At 43.9% G+C, this 24742-nt stretch overlaps 1 protein-coding gene and 2 long non-coding RNA genes across 10 annotated transcripts in view; 1 reads left to right on the top strand and 2 right to left on the bottom strand.

The window, feature by feature from the left end:
- LOC144065543 (uncharacterized) overlaps positions 1-24742 on the top strand; it is a 36299-nt gene that overhangs the window by 6848 nt on the left and 4709 nt on the right. The window contains exons 3-4 of one of the 3 annotated variants that reach the window (XR_013297195.1): positions 66-158; positions 786-1294. This is a non-coding gene — a long non-coding RNA (uncharacterized LOC144065543). Of the gene's footprint in view, positions 1-65; positions 1295-24742 lie in introns of those variants that run through there. The other 2 variants (XR_013297196.1, XR_013297193.1) reach the window with 2 other exon arrangements.
- Positions 9426-24742, bottom strand: part of LOC144065513 (serine/threonine-protein kinase BRSK2-like) — a 115303-nt gene continuing 99986 nt past the window's right edge. For all 6 annotated transcript variants that reach the window (XM_077588452.1, XM_077588435.1, XM_077588460.1 and 3 more), the window contains one exon: positions 9426-11203. In XM_077588452.1, coding sequence (XP_077444578.1) covers positions 10980-11203 — 224 coding nt within the window. In that variant the 3' untranslated portion in view covers positions 9426-10979. The remainder of the gene's footprint in view (positions 11204-24742) is intronic.
- Positions 12480-17489, bottom strand: LOC144065555 (uncharacterized). Its single transcript, XR_013297199.1, has 2 exons — positions 16993-17489; positions 12480-13667 (listed from the first exon to the last, which is right to left on the bottom strand). It is a non-coding gene; the product is annotated as an uncharacterized LOC144065555 (long non-coding RNA).

Raw genomic sequence — 24742 nt, 5'->3', positions numbered from 1 at the left:
CCTAAACATGGCCAGAAGGAGAAGCTTCAAATTCAATAACCATCATGATGATGTGATTTTTGCAGACACCATTTACTTTGAACCTTCGCTGATGGGATCTCTACATCCTCGAGGGAGAAAGGCTTCTCACTGCCATATCTTATACCATGTTGAAGAACGTAAGATGTCAAACAAGTTACCATTATTTTTGTTAGTATTTTAACACATCATTTTATAAAAGTTTAAATGGAATGACAGTAAAATGTTGTATGACTATATGGTTACTAACATGAGCAAGTGGAAGTTTCATTTAGATCTTCCATGGCTGTTGTTCAATACACTGTACACTGCCCAGAATGTTCTTCAAACAGGGACACTAAGGGAATGGAAGGAATGTACAATGAAAGGGAAAATGAATTGCATTTTTTGAGGTGCAGTATTTTTAATTCATCAGAAACCAACAACAAACATTACACATTAAAGTTGTGTGTTGTGGCAATTTCAAGATTAATGTTCATATAGCCTGTAGCCACACAAGGCAGATGGTGGAGCTTTCGACGTGCATTTACGCAAAAGCACGCACAAAGCGTTGTCCAAATTGAAATCCAAAGGTATTTATTAAACAATCCGGTTGACTTTCAAATATTGTTCGAAGAATAAACTAAACCAAACTACGTGAGCAAATGAGGTCAGTAACGTATGCGGTCGAAAACTGTTTGCCTTTCCACCCTGTCACCCGTCCCCCTCCAAATACATTAATTATCTACGCCCTGCTGTTGATGACGAAGTCTCTCTTCTTTCCCCAGTCCCTATTATTATTCACAGTCAGTCCCTTTACACCTCAGATGACTTCCCACTTACAGGGCCACTGCCTTACCAGGCCCTAGACAGCCAAACACCCAGAACTGCTGGTCGACTCTCACAGTCCTATGAGTGTAAGGTAGAGTGGAAACCTGATCACTCAGGATCCCCAGAGATATCCGCGACGCACAACCTCACTCCTGAAGTATCCTCCAACAGGGTTCTGAGGACACTTTCAGACCCCTTACTTCTTTCTCAGTTAGAAAATGAGACGGCATCAGGGATAGCAGAGGCAAGGTCCTTCGCCCAAGGTTTGGATTCCCTATCCTCCACAACAGGACCCTGAGCCTGGACCAGCCCTGAAGTGTTCTATTTTCCTTGTTTTACTATCAGGAACAACATCCAAAATCAGTTTGCTCATATGCTCAGCACTTCGAAAAACCTAGCACTAAATTTGTTAGAATCAAGTACTGGGGGGATGTTCCCAATAAAATAGAAATACAATAGACACCCAGTTGTATTAAGTTCATTTTCTCTTCTGGTGGTTATCTATGTTTTGACAAGTTCATTTATATTGGATAATGTTTTTTTTACGTTGTTTTGTTACCTGACATGTTTCAGTGTGTTACTTCCGCCTTCATCAGAGTATAACTGGTGTAATTTAGGCGCGACTTAGTCAGCTGATGTTCCATCAGGGCATGACTTACCTGCCAGGATTGACAGGAAAGTCACGCCCCCCGCTGTCCATTTACTCTCCAGGATGCTGCTCCAGGTGGCGTAGAGCAGGGGTGGGCAAACTTTTTGACTTGCAGGCCAGAATGGATACTAAAATTTGACAGAGGGGCCGGGCCAGTAGCATTTGGACACGCAATGTAATTTATCAAACCTGGGGATTGAAATATAAGAAAAAAGACACAATTGAAGGTGAAAATTTATTTTCAAATTTACTTTCAACATTAAGAACATATTATTATTCAACGAAAGAAAGCAGTCTTTAAATTGAGAGTGATGAGCGGCATGTTAATTAAGCTACTGTACTGCTGCTGTGCGTACATGTGCAAGTTGCTATTTTTAACACAATAGAGAAACTCACATTTCAATGGGAACTGTGTTGTTGTTCTCCCTTTTTTGCCAGTGCATCAAAATCTGGTTAGTGTGCCATCTATCGGGGAAACGAGGGTATTGCAGGGGAAAGGGAAATGAATGAGGTCATTGATTTTTACTATAATTTGGACAACGTCGGCGGGCCGGATTAAAAAGCCTAACGGGCCGTATATGGCCCGCGGGCCGTAGTTTGCCCATGGGTGGCATAGAGCATGAAAGCCCTGTTCATGGCCTTTGAGCCTTGCTTGCGGATCTCAATGGCCTGCCTGATCTCGCGGTGATGTTTGTTTTCTTCGGTACAGATGACTCTGGCCTTCTCCCAGTCCATGATATGGTTTTCCCTTTTGCAGTGGTCGGTGATGGCTGACTTATGGTTTTCCTGTTGTGCTTGTTGTTTTATTGCTGTTATTCGTCTTGTTCCTGTCTCTTTCTCACAATCCTTGTGTTCTATTTTCCTTGTGATGAAACTTCTTCCTGTTTCTCCGATGTATGATTTATTGCAACCTTCAAAGAAATCATGGTTTAAATTTCAGATGATAAACTATTAGATTTTTAATCGCCAGGTTTGCTTGTTAAATCGTAAATGTAAAATATTTGCCATTCAGTTGATCTTATGTGAATGGAGCCCAAGATACATGCTCTACTTTTCTGAGTCACAGGGGCTGTGTTATGGTTCTTCAGCCTCCAGTTTGAACTTTCACACTACAATCTGATGTTTTTGGGACTTCTTTTACCACTTTCGATTTTCTATTCGATGATAAAACTTGCGGCCCGGTGACGCGAGTGGTTAGCGCATCGGCTTCACAGCTCTGTGGTCCTGGGTTCAAATCCAGGTCATGTCCACCTGTGTGGAGTTTGCATGTTCTCCCTGGGCCCGTGGGTTTCCTCCGGGGACTCCAGTTTCCTCCCACATTCCCAAAAACATGTATGGTAGGCTGATTGGACATTCTAAATTGTCCCTAGGTATGGGTGTGAGTGTGCATGGTTGTCTGTCTCCTTGTGCCCTGCAATCCGCTGGCCACCGATTCAGGGTGGTTGGAGGCTGGTGGTTGTAACTGTATGTGTATATACCAGTGGCGGGCCGTCAGGGCCTTCAAGGCCTTCTCTGCTGGCCTAAGAAATATCTGAATCATATTATATTTTGTCCATCAATACTTATTATTCCAAATGGTCTGTTAGCTTCCTTTCATTGCTTTCTCCCCAGATTGCACTGCTTCCAGATGTGTGTTTTCATATTGAAGCATTTAACCAATCACATTTCAGCCATTATTTGTTGCCAGATCAGATCTGCCTCAAAGCCTTCACAATCAGTTCTGCAGGGTCTGCTGCATTAAACAAGACTGTTGGTTTTAACCAATCAGATTTCGAGTTGGCAACCCCACAATGATTTTTCATAGGCGTTAGCATTTTGCTGGCTGGGATACGTCATTGTTTTCACCAACTATGATTGGCTAGTAGGCGGGCCAAAGCCATCGTGAGATCAGCCAGAGATCGCAAACTCCACCCACAATGCCGGAAATATGACAGAACAGGCTCGACTTTCATCATTAGCTACGATAGCGATAGAAAAGAAGGAATAAAGAAAGGAAGATGGATATCGTGTACAGTTCAAAAAAATTTTTGGTGAGTATAATATGGCTATATTCCTAAATAATATTTCAATTGTGGGCCCGGTTCTGATATCTGAAAAGCTCCACTGTTTGTATTTAAGCTCCAGTGTTTGTATTTAATCACTAAATGCTGCTAGGATGTGGATTTTACCCCAGTTTAATTTTTGCCGTTTCGCCATTGACGTCCATCGCTGTCTTTTCCAGAGGAAATCACCCCCCTGGCCTGGTTGTAACGTCTCAAAAGCTCCAGTATTTGTATTCAGTCAATAAATGCTGCTAGGAAGTGGATTTTACCTAATTTTAGTGCATTTTTTGTCATTTCACGTATGGATGTATCGACATTCATCGCTGTCTTTTTACCGGGGAAATGATACTCCGGGCCCGGTTCTGATGTTTAAAAAGCTCCAGTATTTGTATTTAATCAATAAATGCTGTTTTTGGCTGGAATTTACCCCATTTTCGGGCAATGTTTGCCCGTACGCCATTGACGTTCATCGCTGTCTTTTCCCGGGAAAATCGCCCCCCTGTCCTGGTTTTAATGTCTGAAAAGCTCCAGTATTTGTATTTAATCATGAACTGCTGCTAGGAAGTGGATTTTACCCCATTTTTGTGCATTGATTTATTGATTATTTTTTATGTGTCGCAGCTCTAGCTGCAGTAGAGGTTTTATAGCCATAAAATAGTTTTTGAGGGTTGGATTGATACGTTGAAGGTGCTACGAGAAAATGCACCGACCGCCACTGCTAAATACTGTGTATAATTTTTTTTTAACACATTACTTAAGTGTTCCCTTTCGCAGTACTAATTCTGTTAATAAAAAAAATATTAAGTGATTTTGCAGATCAAATTTCTTTTATTACTTTATTTCTTAGAGAAGTAAATGTGTGTCCATTATTAACCCTTTTTGTTTTAAGTGATATTTTAAGAGCATGGTCTCGTTTTTTCATTGTCTGTAGACTTCATTTAACCATGGGAGGTGATTTTTTTAAAATAGTTTTGGCTTTTATTTTAATGTTTCTTTTAGACTTTGGATTCTATGTAACTGCGGTTGCAGAAAACAAATAAAAAGCATTGATTGAGTGTGAATGGGAGATAAAATGGCCTGTCTCTCATCAAAATAAGAGGGTCCTGCACTCTTAATTTTTGCATCAAAGGATTGACTTAACAAGCATCCATGACAGATCATTTAGGTTAAGTGAGGCTGCATGACACCTAAGATCCTGATGAGAGCCTAATGTTTGTTAAGAGTAGGATTACATTTCAAATTGCGCACATTGCCTGTGGAGAAACACTGCGCCGAGCCTATTCCAGCTTTGTTTGGATTTCGAATCGTCCTTGAAAAGGCCTCCTATGCGCCAATGAGCCTAAGAAAGAGCGAGGCATGATCATAGTGACCAAAATAGTGATTTTACTATACTAAATGCGTAGGACGCCATTGCAGCATAAATGAATCTACCGTGCGTTTTTACCAAGAAAGAAGAACCGAACATTCGGAAGACGGCTACAAGAAATCTTCAATATGGCACGCAGTTTAAAACAACGGCTCTAGGAGATTGATGACAACATGGTTGGAGCAATTGAATTTTATTTTTTAAATCAAGCGGAGAGGAACTATTTTCACTGTGAGTACAGTACTTAAAGTATTTACTATTTTTAATTATATATTATATTTAGATGTTAATACATTACAGTCTATCACTGTAGTATTTAATAAATACACTTCTTGATAATTGTTCTTGTGTACCTGTATTTTTGTATAGGCATGAAAACATGTAGTATGGTATGTAGTAATAATAGGGGTGATCCTACTTCGCGTTTTTTCGATTATTGCGGCCTTGTCCGGGCTAAATTATCCGCGGTATTCGAGGGATTACTGTACTGGCCCTAAGTAACAAATTAACACTTCTGTGCAGGTGATTTGCGTGCAGTATCTGCACAGCTCAAATCAATCAAATCAAAAGCCTTTATTGTCGTCATACACAGCTGCGTACAACAAAGTGCGTTTTTCCAGTAAAAAAAACATAAATAAGCAATATAAAAATATAAAAAGTCACATCCTGTCAAGGTAAATTGTAAAATATTGCACAATCTAAGATATTGCACATTACGAAGTTATTTGCACAGAAGGGATTGTGTGTCGTGCTAACGCAGGTTCTGATGGCTGTGGGGGAAAAAAACTGTCCCTAAGTCTATTTGTCCGTGCTTTGTGAGACCTGTATCGTCTGCCAGAGGGCAGCAGCTGGAACAGGTTGTGACCAGGGTGGTATGGGTCCCTAACAATGTTAGAGAGCAAGGTAGCGAGGGCTGTTAATGTCATCCAGTGAGGCCAGAGAGCAGCCGATGATCTTCTGGGCGGTGTTGATCACTCTGCATGGCTTTTCTGTCTGCTGCCGACCACACTAATGCAGTATACCAGGATGCTCTCCACAGTGGCTCTATAGAAGGTTACCAAAAGCTTAGTGTCCAAGTTGTTCCTCCTGAGTACCCTCAGGAAATGGAGTCGTTTCTGGGCCTTCTTCACCACTGCCGTGGTGTTAGTGGACCAGGAATTTGAAGGACTGTACCCTGTCTACGCATACTCCATTTATGAGGAGTGGGGCCAGATCTGTGCTGCGTTTGCGAAAGTCCAGGATTATTTATTTTGTTTTCGTGGTGTTTAGTGTGAGGTTGTTCACCAAACAGCACGAAGACAGTTTGTTGACCTCATCTCTGTAGGCAGACTCATCCCCCTGAGATGAGTCCAACCACAGTGGTGTCATCAGGATTTGAGCACCTTCGCAGGTACTCCGTCAGGGCCAGCAGCCTTCCTGGTGTTCACAGTCCGCAGTACCTGTCTCACTTCATGTTCCTGAAGCTTCAGTGTACTGCTGCATGGTGGTGGATGTGTTGAGACTGAATCCGATTTGTCAGTCTCAAAGCGGGCAAAGAAACGGTTCAGTTCTTCTGCTAGTGAGGCATCTGCGTTAACGGACACATTATTGTCATTGTAATTGGTAATGTGTCGTATTCCCTGCCACATTTTCTTTGGGTTATTTTCTGTGAAATGCTCCTCAATTTTCCTTGTATATGCTGCCTTGACCTTTTTAATGCCTCTCTTCAGGTCTGCTCAGGCAGCGCTGTATTGTAACGTGTCTCCTGACCTGAAGGCAGTGTTACGGCATTTGATGAGCGCCTGTCTCACTGGTCATCCAGGGTTTTTGGTTAGGAAAAACCTGGATACGTTTATTAACAGTGACAGTGTCCGTACAGTTTTTGATATAGGAAAGTAGTGTCTGTGTAGTCCTGGAGGTTGTGGTGTTCGAAAAGTTCCCAGTTGGTGCGGGAAAAACAGTCCTGCAGCTGAGAAAGGGTGTCCTCAGGCCATGTTTTTATTTTCTTTATTTGTGGCCTTGTTAGCCTCCGGAGTGGGGTGTATGAGGGGGTGAGGGACAGGTAGAGATGGTCGGATCCAGCAAGGTGAGGGAGGGGTGTGGCTCCATAAGCATGTTTGATGTTAGAATAAACATGGGCTAGAGTTTTATCTCCTCTGGTGTGACACTTCACGTACTGGATAAACTTAAGCAGAATAGTCTTTGAACATGCTTTGTTGAAGTCACCGGCGACAATAAAGACTCCATTGGGGTGTTCAAGCTGCTGTTTGTTTACAGTCGCTGGCAGGAGGCTAAGTGCCGTGCTAACGTTAGCATCCGGTGGGATGTAAACAGCCATTACAATGACAATCGTTAGCTCCCTAGGTAGATAGGAGGGCCTGCACCGAACTGCCAAGAGCGCTCAACCCGGGGAACAGTGAGTGTTAATGATCCTACTGTTGCAGCACCAGTCGTTGTGTATGTACACGCAAAGGATGGATCTTGTCACCTTCCATCAGTCCTCCTCGCTCAGGCATTCAGTATCCTGTGCCAGTGATTCACTTCACACACTCTACTATTTCCTGTCCAAACAGCAGATGGAATCACATGTAAATACAAATCTAGAACTGCAAGCAATGATGTTGACAAGAGAGAGGTTTGGTTTTCTAAATAATACTCTTGCATGCACACAAAATGACTGAAAAGCACACATACACAGATTTCTACACACGACAGTATCATTGCCAAAGAAAATTAAAAAACATGATCAACACTCACACGGATCCTTAAGTATTAAAGTAGTACAAAAAAATTATTTACCTAATAATGTTCCCAACAGCTTTCCTAAAAAAGAGACAATCACGTCAAAAGAGTGAGGGAACCAACAGAGTGTGTATGCCTCAATAGAATCAGATTCATTGTTCTGATGTTATTTTAATGACTTAGTAATAAATATATTTCTTATATTTTTGCTTTTGCATGGACATTTCATAAAAACATGGTATAATTTTATCATTTAATTGGTTTAGATGTAGTATTAAAGATCATGAAACAGATTATACCAATTCAACGTAAAATGTGCCTTTACTTGGGAAAGATCCATCCTACAAAAAAACGTAATTTTAAAAGAACCAATTAATTGCGTAAGTAGAGGTACCACCGTAATAATTTACTGAATTAATTGCACTCCTGGTTATCTATAAAATGTAATCTCAGAAGTAAAATTCAATTTAATGAAATAAACCTCCACGTCACAACACAAACCTGTTTAAAAAGGACAACCAGTTCCGAAGAAAACAAATTTATTTCCTTTAGCATTGAATTTGTTCAGAGTAACATCAAAAGGGAATACATTGCCAATGGTAGTCCTGCTCAGTTATGCTCTGAGTCCATTTCTGCTCTGGATTCCCTATGTAGAAAAAGAGGAACGCAAACAAGGCAAGATATTGCTTTGAAACTCTCCGATTAGCAAACAGCCATCCCCACTTGGAGAGATTAAGTAAAGAAGACAAGTAACTTTGCAGGAATTGTATGAATAAATAAAACAAATGGCCATTAACATAGGTAAAAAGAGAAAAGGTAGCAGAAAAACAAGTACAATTTTGCAATGACATGCAAAGAAAAAAACAAACATAAAGACAAACAAATTGGAGGTCTTAACTAAATTGGAATCCTCCAGGTCATTTAAACAAATTTGGAAGTAAACCTGTTTTATTTACAGGATGAGAGCATGGTCAGATCTGAGTAATTGTAGATACTGACAATTTGTAGATACATTATTCTTAAATTACAGGAAATCATTTACCCCAAATATAAATATTACAAGGTTTATTTCACCCAATGACAGAAAAATAATTCAACTCCCAAGAAAGACCTTTTTGACCAAATAAATTAAATAAACTGTAGAAAATCCAAATAATGTCACCTAAAACTTTTTCAGTAAATTCCATATAAACAAGAATAACTTAATATGAAAAATAAACTACAAAAATAGCCATGGCGGTTCTATCTCATCTCAACCGTGCAGTCGATAAAAATAATTAAAAGAAACATCAAAACATTTAAATACAGGGCTCAAATGTTCAGATCCTTATCCAAAGTGCTGAAGGAAAACAATGTCAGTGAGAAGGTACTCGGACGTCTGGTCGACCGGACGTTTGGTCGACCGGACGTTTGGTCGACCGGACGTTTGGTCGACCGGACGTTTGGTCGACCGGACGTTTGGTCGACCGGACGTTTGGTCGACCGGACGTTTGGTCGACCGGACGTTTGGTCGACCGGACGTTTGGTCGAACGGACTTTTGGTAGAACGGACGTTTGGTAGAAAGGGTTCGCTCGCTGTCAAATTATGACAGAGTTTACTGTTGAAACCAGCTCTCAAAATTATAATCATGAGACAGAGAGTGAGTTTAATATCTAAATATCTAATATCAAAATATCACTAAGAGCAGCTGATGTGTTAAATGATTGCTCTTATTGATAGGCAGCAGCCGATGTGTTAAATGAGTGCTCTTATTTATATTTTGATATTAGATATTTAGATATTAAACTCACTCTCTCTCTCATGATTATAATTTTGAGAGCTGGTTTCAACAGTAAACTCTCATAATTTGACAGCGATCGAACCCGTTCTACCAAAAGTCCGGGGACCAAACGTCTTTCGACGAAATGTCCGGTCACGCAGTGGGGATCACACCAGATGTAAAGGTCAACACAAAATGAATAGTTTGTGACGATGTAATATGTTTATTCATTTTCTGAACCAGTTTTCCTCACAAGGGTTGCAGGGGGTGCTGGAGCCTATCCCAGTTCACTATGGGCACCATCAATCGGTTGCTAGCCAATTGCAGGACACAAGCAGACAAACAACTATTCATGCTCACGCTCATTCATACCTAGTTGCAATTTAGAGTGTTCAACCAGCCTACCATGCATGTTTTTGGGATGTGGGAGGAAACCAGAGAACCCGGAGAGATCCCACACAAGCCCGGGGAGAACATGCAAACTCCACACAGTGAGGACCGACCTGGGATCAAACCCTCAACCCCAGAACTGTGAGGCCAACGCGCTAACCACACTTCAACGAGTTTAACCATCGGTTATTATGCTAATCCTTTTTTAAATCAATGAATAGGATGTAAAAAAAATCATGTTTTGAGCACAAACTTGCAAATGCTGCTAAACCATTTTCTGATCTGCTAGGATAGAATATGGTCCAAATTGAAAAAAACAAACTGTAAAATTAAAAGATGTGCTTACACCCTAATCTTTGTAATAATAAATTGGAACAATTTTAGAACTCAATATCTTATTTTTCTACATTTTTTTCAATGTGAGCATGCCTTACTACAGAGAACATGACACTAAAACAAATATCTCACAATCCTTTTTTTAAACTTACAAAACAACATTTAGTCTTTACAACAGAAGATCCTTCATTCTTTCACACATGGTTTGGGCAGCACTTTAAAGAAAAACAAAGCCTAAAGTTTAAAAACTTACCATTAACAAAGAAAGAGATGAAGAATCACCGCCTATGTAGTAGTCTGCGACTCCATTTGTCTCTACTTCCTTCCACTTGATTATTGTGTGCAAGTCATTACATCCTACATGTTTGATTTGAGTACATGTTGCATTATTTTATGTACACATGGTTGGAATTGAAGAGAAAAATAAGGTAGAAGATGTGTGTGAATCGACAAACATCATTGTCTTAAGGCTTTTTTTAAGCTTTCTCCAGAAACACTTTGCTCTGCTGGGACGAAATGGGACTTGAAGAGAGGAATGTGACGTGAAGAAAGGTGCTCAGTCTTTTCTGCAGATACTCGTAGTGACTGAGTGCTACAACCGGGCCGGCCGCTGTAGGCAGGTCTCAAGCGGGCGCTGCCGAGGTTTATAGTTATTGTGGATGATCCCTGGTGGCAGAGACAAGAAGGTAGAGCCAGCAAAGCTACAGTCAATGTGCTAGGAATTAATAAACATAGCCATTCCCATTATGCTAAATGAAATCCAGAAGAAAAGATGAAGTAGTTGAGTTGTGTGTCCCAGCTAATGAGCAATATAAGCAGGCCTCCGTCCTGTTTTATGGCCTGAAAACCCCACTTTTTCTAATCTAGACATGCAATGTTACTGCTTCTTAAGGTTGTTCCTGTGTCCTGTTGCTGCTGGCCATCTTTGTTTTGTCTTTGCCAGCAGTGCATTTGGAGTCAGTGGGCAAGGGCTGGTGTGGCCTGCTGCTCGAAGCATACTTGGTGGGGGAGCTAGGCTCAACGGGAACACCGAGGGAATGGCACGCTTGAGTATTCTTGTCGTCTGAAAAGAGCTGTTTTATCACGTCAAAGAAGTTACTCAACGGGCTGCCTACATAGACGGATAAAGAAAAGAAAGAGAGAGAGAGTTAGAGAGAGAGAGAGAGAGAGAGAGAGAGAGAACAAAAGACAGATGGGCAGTGGGATTAACATGAGGCGAGGGATAAGAGGAAGAATATGTTGTGACTTTTTCCACACATTTGGAAAATATTGGCAGGAGGGATTTCGTTAAGGCCCACAAACTTTTTGGCTCAAATACCATCCATTTGGACTTAAAGCATCTTTACTTCTGTTTTGGCTGCTTTTGGAATTTGAGTTACAAATTATTCATATCTAATAAATCAATCTTGGAGATTTGAAACATCTGTGAAACAATATATGTGTTATTGATTTATGCAGTAGTGATATGTTACTCTCCTTAGATACACAAAAGAGTAACAAAAAAGGTTCGCAATCTTCAGTGTAAAATTTGTATCAAATTTTTAACCACAATTTATCCTCAAAAATGGCCAAAACACTAAATCCCGATAATATTGCCAAAATGTTTGGAATCCTTCAGCGACAAAATTGAAAAAATATCAAAATTACTTTGTATTTTTTTTAAATACTTTTGGTGAACGGGAAAACATAAGGGTACTACATCAGTTTCATGTGGACATAATGTATTAAATTGATTACAAAATTGACAAATATTCTATTGTTAAGAATCGATATCACACTATCCTGAAATTGGTGAGTTACACCCAATCAACAATCATAATAACAAAATAATTGTTATCTCTGAGAGTTGCATAAGAACTGGACATTATCTATAATCCTTATAAAATGTGATTTATGGGTGTGTGTGTGTGTGTATGTTGAGATTCTCTCGCTACGTTTGTCCAAACCGTGCAATGATTGATGTAGGGAGCTGAAATTGTTTATGGTGGCCAGAAACGGCTGTTGGATCCTAATAGACGATGATTGAATTTCTTCACCTTCTCTAAGTGTGTAAACTCAACTTTTATTTGTTACAGCTGAAAGCAGAGTTGATGTATGAATCGTTGTTTTTACATGATGTGCCCTAAACGCGTAGCTGAGTTTCTAGGTGCTCCCTGGAAAACTTTTTTTTCTGTCGTGACGGTAGTTATAAAACATCCACCCATCCATAAATCACGCTTTGTCTATTCTCTAATCCTTATAAAGCGTGATGTATGGATGGGTGTGTGTGTGTGTGCACCTGGAAACTTGCTGGCGGAAATTATTCCCAAAATGACGTTTGTAAATGACATGGAAAGGCATCTTGGCAATATCGTGTCTCGCCGAGTCTTTCCGTCACGACAGGAAAATGTCGAATCCTAGTAGGCGAGTGATTAAATTTTTATACCTTCTCTAAGTGTGTAAACTCAAGCTTTTAGCATTTGCAAGTATTATCGATGAGTATGCCTGAGCAGAAATATGTTAGCTTGCTGCTCTCTTGTGGTGGTTTTAGGAATTACAATTAGTGACGATTCCAAAATCCATATTTTTTCAGCGGCTGTCAGGAGCGGCTCATTTGGCCCTCCTAGCTTGCCGTCAGGTTTGAGCAGCTGCAAACAATCCGTGATTACTTCCTGATGTGGGTATTTAAGCACCACGCAAATGGTTAGTCATTGTCGGATCGTCCTGCGTGAAACCCTACTTGTTACAGCATACATCGCTACAAGGTATTATTCCCCATACTCCGGTTTTGTTACGTTTTGGGATATACAAGCCCTTGTTATTTTGTAAAGCTTTGGAGTCATTAAAAGTTACTGTCATGAGAACAGCCCATCTCGTCTCACCCTGCTTCCCCGCGACTGGGTCCACATTCCCCCGATCGCGCCACGACGCCTCGGCGCGATCATAACAAGTGCACACTGGAGTGCTCCCGCTTAGTCATTTCCGCTTGAAGTTAGTTGTATGAACTACGCAACAGCACTGCTATTGTGTGAGTATTCATTTTCGTCATATTTTCACTTTGGTTTACAATGTTTTACCAAAAATAACACCCAAACATTGCTTAAATAGGTAATATTCGTCAGCCTTTCTTTTGAAATTGACCGTCACTTTTTCATACGCGCTAGCCACTCGCACCAACCTTGCTATAATATTGTGATTTTTTATTTATTTAAATAAAGCCCTGATTTATTGACAAAATATCCTAATATACCAACCATTTAAATGCGACACGTGTTTACTCTTAAATAAAACATTCATTCGTCTTCCGAAACACTTATCCTCACAAGGGTCGTGGGGGTTTGCTGGAGCCTATCCCAGCTGACTATGGGCACCAGGCTGGGGACACCCTAAATTGGTGTCAGCCAATCGCAGGGCACAAGGAGACGGACAACCATTCCCGCTTACGCTCATACCTAGGGCAATTCAGAGTGTTCAACCAGCCTACCATGCATGTTTTTTTAGTTGTGGGGGGTAAACCAGAGAACCTGGAGAAATCCCATGCAAACCCGGGGAGAACATGCAAATTCCACACAGTAAGGACCGACCTGGGATCAAACCTCATCATAGGCGCCGTTCAAAGCGGCTGCTTGTTGCAGTGGCTCCCTAAACCCCCACTCGTATTCTGTGTTTTTAGGGCTTCTTTAGAGCTTTTTTATCCTTTATTTTTACATTTTATTGTCTCTTAAGATTTTACTTGTTACTTTGCTTTATATATTATATTCCAAACTTTAATGTCTTAAAACTTTACTTTCAAGACTCTACTCCGAGACTCAAGTTGTGCGAGAGGCAGTCTTTGAGCTATTAGTTTAGTTTATCTTTTGGGAATTCTGGACATTATATTTGACCCACTCAGCCATGCCTCCGCTGTCTTACACAAAGGATCAGCTGTTAGCGCTACGCAACACCTGGATTCCCCTGGACTTGGACCTGGACCTCCCCGCGGAGTTAAAGAGGAAGAGAAGAGGATGCAGAGCTGGACGGAAATGTCAGGAGAGAAAGCGACGCTTCAGACCCAGCATTCCATCTATTATTATGGGGAACGTAAGATCTCTCCCCAATAAGATGGAAGAGCTAACGGCGCTGACCAAACAACAACGACAATATCGGAATATCTGCATTATGTGCTTCACGGAGACCTGGCTGAATGAACTGATTCCGGACTCTCTCGTCTCCTTGGACGGTTTTCAGCTGGTGAGGGCGGACAGAGATGCTGAGGAGAGCGGTAGGAAGAAAGGGGGGGGGCTGGCTGTTTTTATTAATAGTAGATGGTGCAGCCCCGGGCACATTACTGTGAAGGAGCGACTCTGCACTCGAGATATCGAGCTAGTAGCTGTTAGCATCAGGCCGTTTTACATCCCCCGGGAGTTCTCGCACGTTATCATAATAACTGCGTATATACGTCCCTCGGCCGATGCGACAGTCGCCCGCGAGCTGCTTCACGCCACTGTGTCCCGGCTGCAAACGTCACACCCCCAGTCTCTCCTTCTTATCTCTGGTGATTTTAACCATGCTCCCTTGGCTTCTACTCTCCCCACCTTCACTCAGTTTGTGAAGTGCCACACCAGGGAACAAAAAACTCCCCCCACTGGGCCGCTCAGACCACAACCTGGTCCATCTGATCCCCACCTACATCCCTATGGTGAGGAAAATAAAACCTACCACGAGGATCATACAAAGATGGACCGAGGAGACCAGCATGGTACTGAGGGACTGTTTTGAGACCACTGACTGGGAGGTGCTGTGCAATTCACATGGTAATGACATTGACAGCTTGACCCACTGCATCACAGATTATATTAAATTCTGTGTTGAGAACATTGTACCCTCCAAGAAGGTCCGTTGTTTCTCCAACAATAAGCCGTGGGTCACCAGGGATCTAAGGGCCCTCCTGAACAAGAAGAAGAGGGCTTTTAGGTCTGGGGAGAAAGAGAGCCTGAAAATGGTCCAGAAGGAGCTGAAGAGAGAGATAAGGAAGGGTAAGACCATCTACAGGAGGAAGCTGGAGAACCAACTCCAGAGAGGCAACACCAAAGAGGTCTGGAGGAGCTTGAGGACTATTTCGGGCCATGGAGGCAACAGCGAGAGAGACCCGGAGTCTGGCGGCAGGGAGTGGGCCAATGAACTGAATCAGTTCTTTAACAGATTCAGTCCTGCCCCCACTCCCCTGACCCCCCAGACCAGAAGCAACGCTCCCCCCTCGTTCTCCTCCTCCTCCTCTTCCTCCCCCTCTTCCACCGGTCTCTGCATTACTGTCGATCAGGTGATAAAACAGCTCAAGAAGATCGAGGCAAGGAAGGCTACCGGTCCAGACGGCCTCAGCTCCAGACTACTGAGAGAGTGTGCGGATCAGCTTGGTATAGTGATTCTGCATATTTTCAACCTCAGCCTCAGTCTGCAGAAGGTCCCCACCTTGTGGAAAACTTCCTGCGTGGTCCCAGTTCCTAAGACTGCGTACCCCAGGGAGCCAAACCACTTCAGGCCGGTAGCATTAACCTCTCACCTGATCAAGACATTGGAGAGAATCATCCTCAATCACCTCAGCCCCCTGATGAATGCAGAGCTGGACCCTCTGCAGTTCGCCTATCGTCCAGGCATTGGTGTGGAAGATGCTACCACCTACCTGATGCACAGGTCTCTTTCACACCTGGAGAACGCGGGAAGCACGCTGAGAATGATGTTTTTTGACCTCTCCAGCGCGTTCAACACCATCCAGCCGGTTCTACTGAGAGGGAAACTGGAAGAGGCTGGAGTAAGGAACCACCTAGCCGCATGGATCATCGACTTCCTCACTGACAGACCACAATATGTGAGACTCCAGGACTGTACGTCTGATGTGGTAGCTTGCAGCACGGGGGCCCCACAAGGCACAGTGCTCTCTCCACTCCTCTTCTCCCTCTACACATCGGACTTTAAACATAATACAGACACCTGCCACCTCCAGAAGTTCTCTGATGACACCGCTATTGTTGGACGAGTGACGGACGGGAACGACCTGGAGTACAGGGGAGTCATCACAGCCTTTGTTGACTGGTGTAGGCAAAACCACCTCTACATCAACACCAGTAAGACAAAGGAAATGGTCATAGATTTTCGGAGGAATCCTCAACAGACCACTCAGGTGAACATCCAGGGTACAGACATTGAAATCGTGGAGAATTTTAAGTACCTGGGTGTTCACCTCAACAACAAACTAGACTGGTCCACAAACACAGACGCCCTGTACAAAAGGGGCCAGAGCCGCCTCTACCTACTGAGGAGTCTACGGTCCTTTGGAGTGTGCAGGACACTGCTGAGGACTTTCTACGACACTGTGGTGGCCTCTACAGTGTTTTATGCAGTGCTTTGTTGGGGATGCGGGAGCACGGAGAGGGACAGGAACAGGCTGAATAAGCTGGTCAGGAGGGCCAGCTCTGTTCTGGGCTGTCCTCTGGACTCTGTGGAGGAAGTGGGAGAGCGGAGGATGCTGACCAGGATGATGTCCATCATGGACAGCACCTCCCACCCCCTGCATGAGTCTGTGGAGTCCCTCCGAAGCTCCTTTAGCAATAGACTGCGGCACCCTCATTGCAGGAAGGAGCGCTTCCGCAGATCCTTCCTCCCATCAGCTGTCAGGCTCTTTAACAAAAAAATGGCTGTGTGTTAAGACCTACCGTATGCATGCATGTACATTTATCTGTATGTATGTATGTATATATGTGCTAAGCAACACGCTTATTTAATTATATATTTATTCATGTATTTATTTCTTGACCTACTTATTACCTATCTATTTATGTCTAAAATGCCTTTCCTATTCCTGCATCCTCACCCTCTTGCCACTGGAACAACGCAATTTCCCGAATACGGGACGAATAAAGTTATCCAATCCAATCCAATCCAAACCTGGACTGTGAGGCCGACACCCTCACCATTCGATCACCGGCATATGTAAAGCATTTTTGCTACAGTCGTTTTTTTTGTTCTTGATAAAAATAATTATAGAATTTTTTTTTTTACAACTGCATATTGAACAGTTACTAGATAAACCTATCATGTCTACTTTTTTTTTATTCTGTAAGAAAGTCTTCCAATGCTCCTTTTATCTCTCCATCTGATTTCCATATAACAACACTATTTTTTTTCGACAAAGGTATATACACACATAGGTACTCGGATGATTCGCCTAAAGACGTTTCGCTGACGGACGTTTGACAGATGGACAGGTCGCCGAATGGACGTTCCACCGAACGGTCATTCGGCCGAACGGAGGTTCGGCCGGACGGAGGTTTCGCCGAAACGGGATTCGCGCGCTCGCCCCGCCCCCGGATCGTGTGTGTACAAGTTTTTCAACCTCGGCCCATTAGGATTTTTAATCCGGCCCGCCGCCGGCGTTGTCCAAATTATAGTAAAAATCAATGATTCATTTCCCTTTGCCGCTCATCACTCTCAATTTATTAGTCTACTGTCAATGGCAGCCTGGGAATAAGCACTCTTGGGCGGGCATGTCAGCCCGGGAATAAGCACTCTTGGTCGGGCAGATGTAGCAGAACCGAGCCGTGAAATGACAGCAATCAGGTTAAATCCATCCTAAAACAGCATTTAATGATCAAACACAAATACTGGAGCTCTTTGGACATTAGCAACCGAGCCCAGGGAAGTGAATTCCTCGCTAAAATGTCGTTATGATGTCGCGATAAGGCAAAAAACGTCTATATATGTCCATTCGTCCAAAAGGGTCAAAATGCTCTCAAATTCGGTCAAATCCAGCCAAAAACAGCGTTTAATGATTAAATACAAATACTAGTATTTGTATTTGCGATATCAAATGTCGGATAGGCACTGGGGAAAACACCGTTGATGTGTGTTCTTTGATAAGGACATTAGCGAAAAGAAACAAAAAAAACTTTTTGCGTTTCCCCCAAAATCTATTTCAAGTGGTACTCGGATGATTCGCCTAAAGACGTTTCGCCGACGGACATTTGACAGACGGACAGGTCGCCGAACGGAGGTTTCGCTGAAACGGGATTCGCGCGCTCGCCCCGCCCCCATATCGTGTGTGTACATGTTTTGCAACCTCGGCCCGCGGGCCATGTACGGCCCGTTAGGATTTTTAATCCGTCCCGCCGAGTAGGTAAATCATATCCCTACGGTCATCGGAGGGGTTTCTCCCCGGGAACAGTGCTTCGTGGGCGGATTTTAATGACACATTATCGAGCTCCATATATTTCCCGAGTTTGAGCACTTTAAAAATCGGCGGGGGTTCCCCCCGAGCCTATCCGAGAATAGTGCACCGTGAGCGGACTGGGTTGGACGACGCCCCGCTGAATTTCTGCAGCTCCAGAAATTTTTCAAAATCCATCTTAAAACAGCGTTTAATGATTAAATACAAATGCTAGTATTTGTATATACAATACTAGTATTTTATTTAAAAGAAGACAAAGCAAATTCACATATTCTTCATCGTTTTCTTTTTTTTATTGCTTGGTATTCCCATAGGTATTGTGTATACAGACTAGATATCCGATGCGCGTTGTGAGGCAACGGAGCTAGACGTCGTCGCTTGTCGGCCATTTTAAGAACAGGGCCATTCGCCAAACGGCTCAAAATGTTCTCAAATTCGGTCAAATCCAGCCGAAAACAGCGTTTAATGATTAAAAACAAATACTAGTATTTGTATATACAATACTAGTATTTGTATTTAATCGTTAAACACATTTTGAGCCGTTTGGCGAATGGTCGTATATAGACGTTTTTTTTACTTATCGCGACATCATCGCGACATTTTAGCGAGGAATTCACTTCCCTGGGCTCGGTTGCTAATGTCCAAAGAGCTCCAGTATTTGTATTTGATCATTAAATGCTGTTTTAGGATGGATTTAACCTGATTGCTGTCATTTCATGGCTCGGTTCTGCTACATCTGCCCGCCCAAGAGTGCTTATTCCCGGGCTGACATGCCCGCCCAAGAGTGCTTATTCTCGGGCTGACATTGACGGTAGACTAATAAATTGAGAGTGATGAGCGGCAGCCAACGAGCAGCAGTCTTTTATCAGCGATCGCTCCGCTGCTCATGGGAGCTTCGGGGGCGCTGGCTAGCGGCTCCTTTTAGCTTGTAGCATCTGTGTTCGCATCCCCTCGAACGGTGCCTATGATAGAGTTGCTACCAGGGATGCTGTTGCGAGCCAGTGCCCCTGATGTTCTTATGAGCAGCCAACGAGAAGTAATATAATACTCCTCGTATTAGATAAAAATAACAGGAAATGCAGCAGCTGAGCTTACCCACGTATTGATTGTGGGTAAAGTTTTATTCTGAGTTCCATTGCCTGTCGGCGTTGTGTGCACGAGTATACTTCATTATCCAGAAAGCCCTCTTTTCCCCGCGCATGCGCGTTGTGCGTTTCCTGGTCTGAATAACTCATCCGGTGCTCGTAAATATTGTTATACACGAAAGATATGCAAAAAAAAATGCCATGGCCACCTGGCTTGGTCGCATCACGAAATTTTAACCGCATCACGGGCAAATTATTGGATCGAAATTTCCCTCGTAAGACGAGCATTTTGTATGACGAGCGGTCATATGACGAGGTACCACTGTGTATATATATATATACATACATATATACATACATATATACACACATATACGTACATATACGTACATATATGTATGTATATGTACATATTTGTATATATGTATTTATATTTATATATATATGTATATATACATATATATATATATATATATATATATATATATATACATATATATACATATATATATATATATATATATACATATGTACATATATGTACACATATGTACACACACATATATATATATATATATGTATATATACACATATACATATATATATTCATATATATACATATATACACACATATATATATATATATGTACACACATATATATATATATACATATATATACATATATATATATATACATACATATACAGACGCTCCCCTACTTACGAACGAGTTAGGTTCCGAGCGATTGTTCATAAATTGAATTTGTTTGTAAGTTGATTCAGTGCTATACAGTGGTACCTCGAGATACGAGCTTAATCCGTTCCGGGACTGAGCTCGTATGACAAGATTCTCGTAACTCGAGGTAAAGTTTCCCATTGAAATGAATGGGAAACAAATTAATTCGTTCCAACTCTCTGAAAAAAACACCAAAAACAGGATATTGGATTGAAAAAATGTTTTATTTCTTATAATTCGCCATATATTGACAAAGTAATAAATAACGAGTGGTTTAATAGAAATAAAGTGTTTAATCTAACTAAAATTGTGCGGATTTCGCCGAGGGAAGAGGGGCACAAAAGGGGCGGGTGTCTTCGTTTTTTTTTTTCTTCCACACAACGCACTCGTAAACAGAACAAACACTCCACCCTCACGTTCGCTATCGATGGGCTGTTTGCTGTCGTACTATTCCCTTCAAAATATTCCGAAAATGATACACACAAATGTCCTCACAATCGGAGAACGCACGACCACTTGCCAACGAGCAGCAGTCTTATCAGTGATCGCACCGCTGCTCATGGGAGCTTCGGGGGCGCTGGCTAGCGGCTCCTTTTAGCTTGTAGCATCTGTGTTCGCATCCCCTCGAACGGCGCCTATGATAGAGTTGCTACCGGGGATGCTGTTGCGAGCCAGTGCCCCCGATGTTCTTATGAGCAGCCAAAGAGCAGAGTCTTTTATCAGCGATCGCCCCGCTGCTCATGGGAGCTTCAGGGGCGCTGGCTAGCGGCTCCTTTTAGCTTGTAGCATCTGTGTTCGCATCCCCTCGAACGGCGCCTATGATAGAGTTGCTACCGGGGATGCTGTTGCGAGCCAGTGCCCCCGATGTTCTTATGAGCAGCCAAAGAGCAGAGTATTTTATCAGCGATCGCCCCGCTGCTCATGGGAGCTTCAGGGGCGCTGGATAGCGGCTCCTTTTAGCTTGTAGCATCTGTGTTCGCATCCCCTCGAACGGCGCCTATGATAGAGTTGCTACCGGGGATGCTGTTGCGAGCACGAGTATACTTCATTACCCAGAAAGCCCTCTTTTCCCCGCGCATGGGCGTTGTGCGTTTCCTGGTCTGAATAGCTCATCCGGTGCTCGTAAATATTGTTGTACGTACACGAAAGATATGCAAAAAAAAATGCCATGGCCACCTGGCTTGGTCGCATCACGAAATTTTGACCGCATCACGGGCGAATTATTCGATCGAAATTTCCCCCGTAAGACGAGCATTTTGTATGATGAGCGGTCGTATGACGAGGTACCACTGTATTTTGTATTATAATTTATGTTTAAGGCCTATACAAGTATATTGAAGGTTGATATAAGTGCATTTGTAGGTTTAAGGCTTGTATAAGTAACACACATTGGTTTGTACTGAAAAAAACATTTAATAAAATGGAGAGAATATGTACAGTACTGTATAGAGAGAGAGAGATTTATGTATTAGAAACTGGCTGAAAAAAGCGATCTTACGACGATTGCAGTTTTCTTCTTTTTTTCATCATAAATGATGCGGTAGCACTGTATGGCATCATTATATTGATTTGCAAACTTTGTACAACGTTCAATATTTGGGTTCTGCTGCTCGATCTTTCTGTTTATAAATGGTACTGACGGTCGAACGATTCAAGTTGTACATATATGTGCAACGCTCACCACTCTCACGCGCATCAAGCTTCGTTATTATTGCCACTCGTTTCAAATGAAATGGCTTGCCTCTTCCTTGCAACTCCCTCAATAGAAGCCTTTAGCTTTTTACCAACCATATTCAATAATGGATGCATGAGATATTTAATGATACAAATGAAAAAGGTTCTTTGCACACTGGAGATACATTCACGCACTTCCGCATTGCAACGAAGAAGAAGGTAGATGCTGGGTGAGCTGAGCTCTCACAGCGCCAGGCGTCGGTATTAGCGGCGGAAAGAAGTACTACTCTGAAAAAGGCGCGAAATACAAAATTGGACTTACGAACATTTTTCGACTTAAACGCAATTTGCAGACATGTTCGTATGTACCGTTGTTCGTAAGTTGAATGTTCGTAAGTAGGGGAGCGTCTGTATATACATATATATATACACATATATATATATATATATATATATATACATATATATATATATATATATATATATATATATATATATATATATATATATACATATATATATGTACACATATGTACACACACACACATATATATATACATATATATATATACATATATATACATATATATACATATATATATACATACATACTCCTACGTTCCACGCTCGATGCTGCACAAATCGTAACAGTACGATTCCACCAGTGATGGACCGAGCGGGAAGCCGTCGACACTCATGCCGACAACAGCCTGCCAGTTTTCCGTCCACCGACTATTACCCCCTTCCCCCACTCGAGCTTTCCTACCTGTGCTCTCGACCAAGAGATTCAGTCCAACCTCCATCACCCTTCGTTAATCGACCCTGCTATCTTGATTTGGACTCTGACTATTTGGATTATGAGGATGGTCCGCAGCTGATAGAGGTGGTAGGGGTGTTAACCGACGCCCGCTAAAGCCCGAGAGATCGCCTTTTTGGGGGGAAAGCAGAGCAGCAAGATTATTCCCGTGTCGCGGAGGAGGACCACGGTCTGGCTATGCCGTCCCCCCGGAGGCGGCAGCGAGGAGGGAGGAATGTGGCGGCCTTCAATGCTCGACCCCCCGAATCGGCTCCCCGTTCACCAGCTCCACTCCCTGCCTCTTGCTCACCGATACCGGTTCAAGCTCCCCGCTCGCCGGGACCAACTCCTGCCCCCCACAATCAGGCCGACGTGCCGACAACCCATTTTCCAAGCGCACCTTACACCCGTGCTCCAGGATGGGGACCTCGACGTCTGCAACCCACCATGTTCCCAGGCTGAGGCGTCTGACGTCCCTTCATGCTGACAGGACAGGGTGGCCGGGCGAACCCTAAAGCGAATAGGAAGGGGTGGCCGGCGAACCCTAGAGCGAATAGGAAGGGGTGGCCGGCGACCCCTCAATCGACCAGGACGAGGCAGCCAGCGACCCCTCAAGCGACCAGGACGAGGCGGCCGGCGACCCATCAAGCGACCAGGACGAGGCGGCCGGCGACTCCTGAAGCGACCAGGACGAGGCGGCCGGCGACCCCTCAAGCGACCAAGACGAGGTGGCCGGCGACCCATCAAGCGACCAGGACGAGGCGGCCGGCGACCCCTCAAGCGACCAGGACGAGGCGGCCGGCGACCCCTCAAGCGACCAGGGTGAGGCGGCCGGCGACCCCTCAAGCGACCAGGACGAGGCGGCCGGCCACCCCTCAACCGTCCAGGATGGGGTGGCTGGCGACCTGTCAAGCATACAGGACGGGGCAGCCGGCGACCCCTGGAGCATCCAGAACGGGGCTGTTGGCGACCCCTCAAGCGTCCAGGACCGGGCGGCCGGCGACCCTTAACCTGTTCAGGGTAAGTCGGCCGGCAACCTTTCTTGTGTTCAGGAGTCCGTTCAGGGTGGGGCGTCCGGCCACTTCCTCACGGACCAGACCGGATGACCTACAGTCCGACCAACCCGCCGCCTCCTCACAGGCCGGACCGGATGACCGACAGTCCGACCTGCCCGCCGCCTCCTCACAGGCAGGACCAGACGACGCTCGGAACGGCCAGGCTGAGGCCTCCTTACAGGCCGGACCGGACGACGCCCGGACCAACCAGCCCGACACCTCCTCACGGGCTGGAAAGACAGCCCCCAGACCGGCCAGCCCGACGCCTCCTCACAGGCCAGACCGGACGACCGCGGGACCGGCCAGCCCGACGCCACCTCACGGGCCGGGGTGGATGACCGCTGGGCCAGCCAGCCCGACGCCTCCTCACGGGCCGGACCGGACGACAGCTGGACGCCTCCTCACGGGCCGGACCGGCCAGGCCGACGCCTCCTCACGGGCCGGACTGGATAACCGCTGGGCCGGCCAGCCCTATACCTCCTCACGTGCCGGATCGGACGACCTCCGGACTAGCCAGCCCAACCGGACTATGTTTGAGAGCCCCACTGTGCCCTCCCCGCCTGGAAAAGTTTTTTGTTATGAACATTCGGTTTTGATTCACGTTTTGGACAGAGCGCCTGGCCTCCTCCAGGTCCCCTGCCACCCTTCCTTTTTTGGAGGGAGTAGTCAAGGTTTTGGGACCTCTGGGATTCGTCCCTGAAGTAGGGGTACTTTTATGTCTAGTTGGGTTTTGAGATGGTTTGTATACTTTTTGCCGATTGTGTCCCTCATGGTTTCCCTTTCCTCGTGTGACCAGGTATGTGTACTTTGTAATCAATCAACCCCTGTCTGTCTATTTAAACCGTGTGTTTGTCAGTCTTTGTGGGATCGTCTGCCTTGTCGGCTTCAGGCTATGTTGCCAAGTCATGTTTCAAGTTCCTCTTTCCCCCCTTGTCTTCCATGTCAGTTTTGGTTTTGTTATTTACAGTAATACCTCGACTATCGCAGTTAATGTAGACCAGACATGGCCGCGATAAACGAAAAACCGCGAAGTAGGATCACAAGAACCACAATACATGTTTTCGTGCCTATACAGAAATACAAGTAAATGAGTACAATTATCAAAAAGTGTATATTTATTAAATA

This window comes from Stigmatopora argus, chromosome 2 (genome assembly GCF_051989625.1).
Source record: "Stigmatopora argus isolate UIUO_Sarg chromosome 2, RoL_Sarg_1.0, whole genome shotgun sequence".
NCBI lineage: Eukaryota > Metazoa > Chordata > Actinopteri > Syngnathiformes > Syngnathidae > Stigmatopora > Stigmatopora argus.
This window is presented reverse-complemented; position numbering and strand designations above follow the sequence as displayed.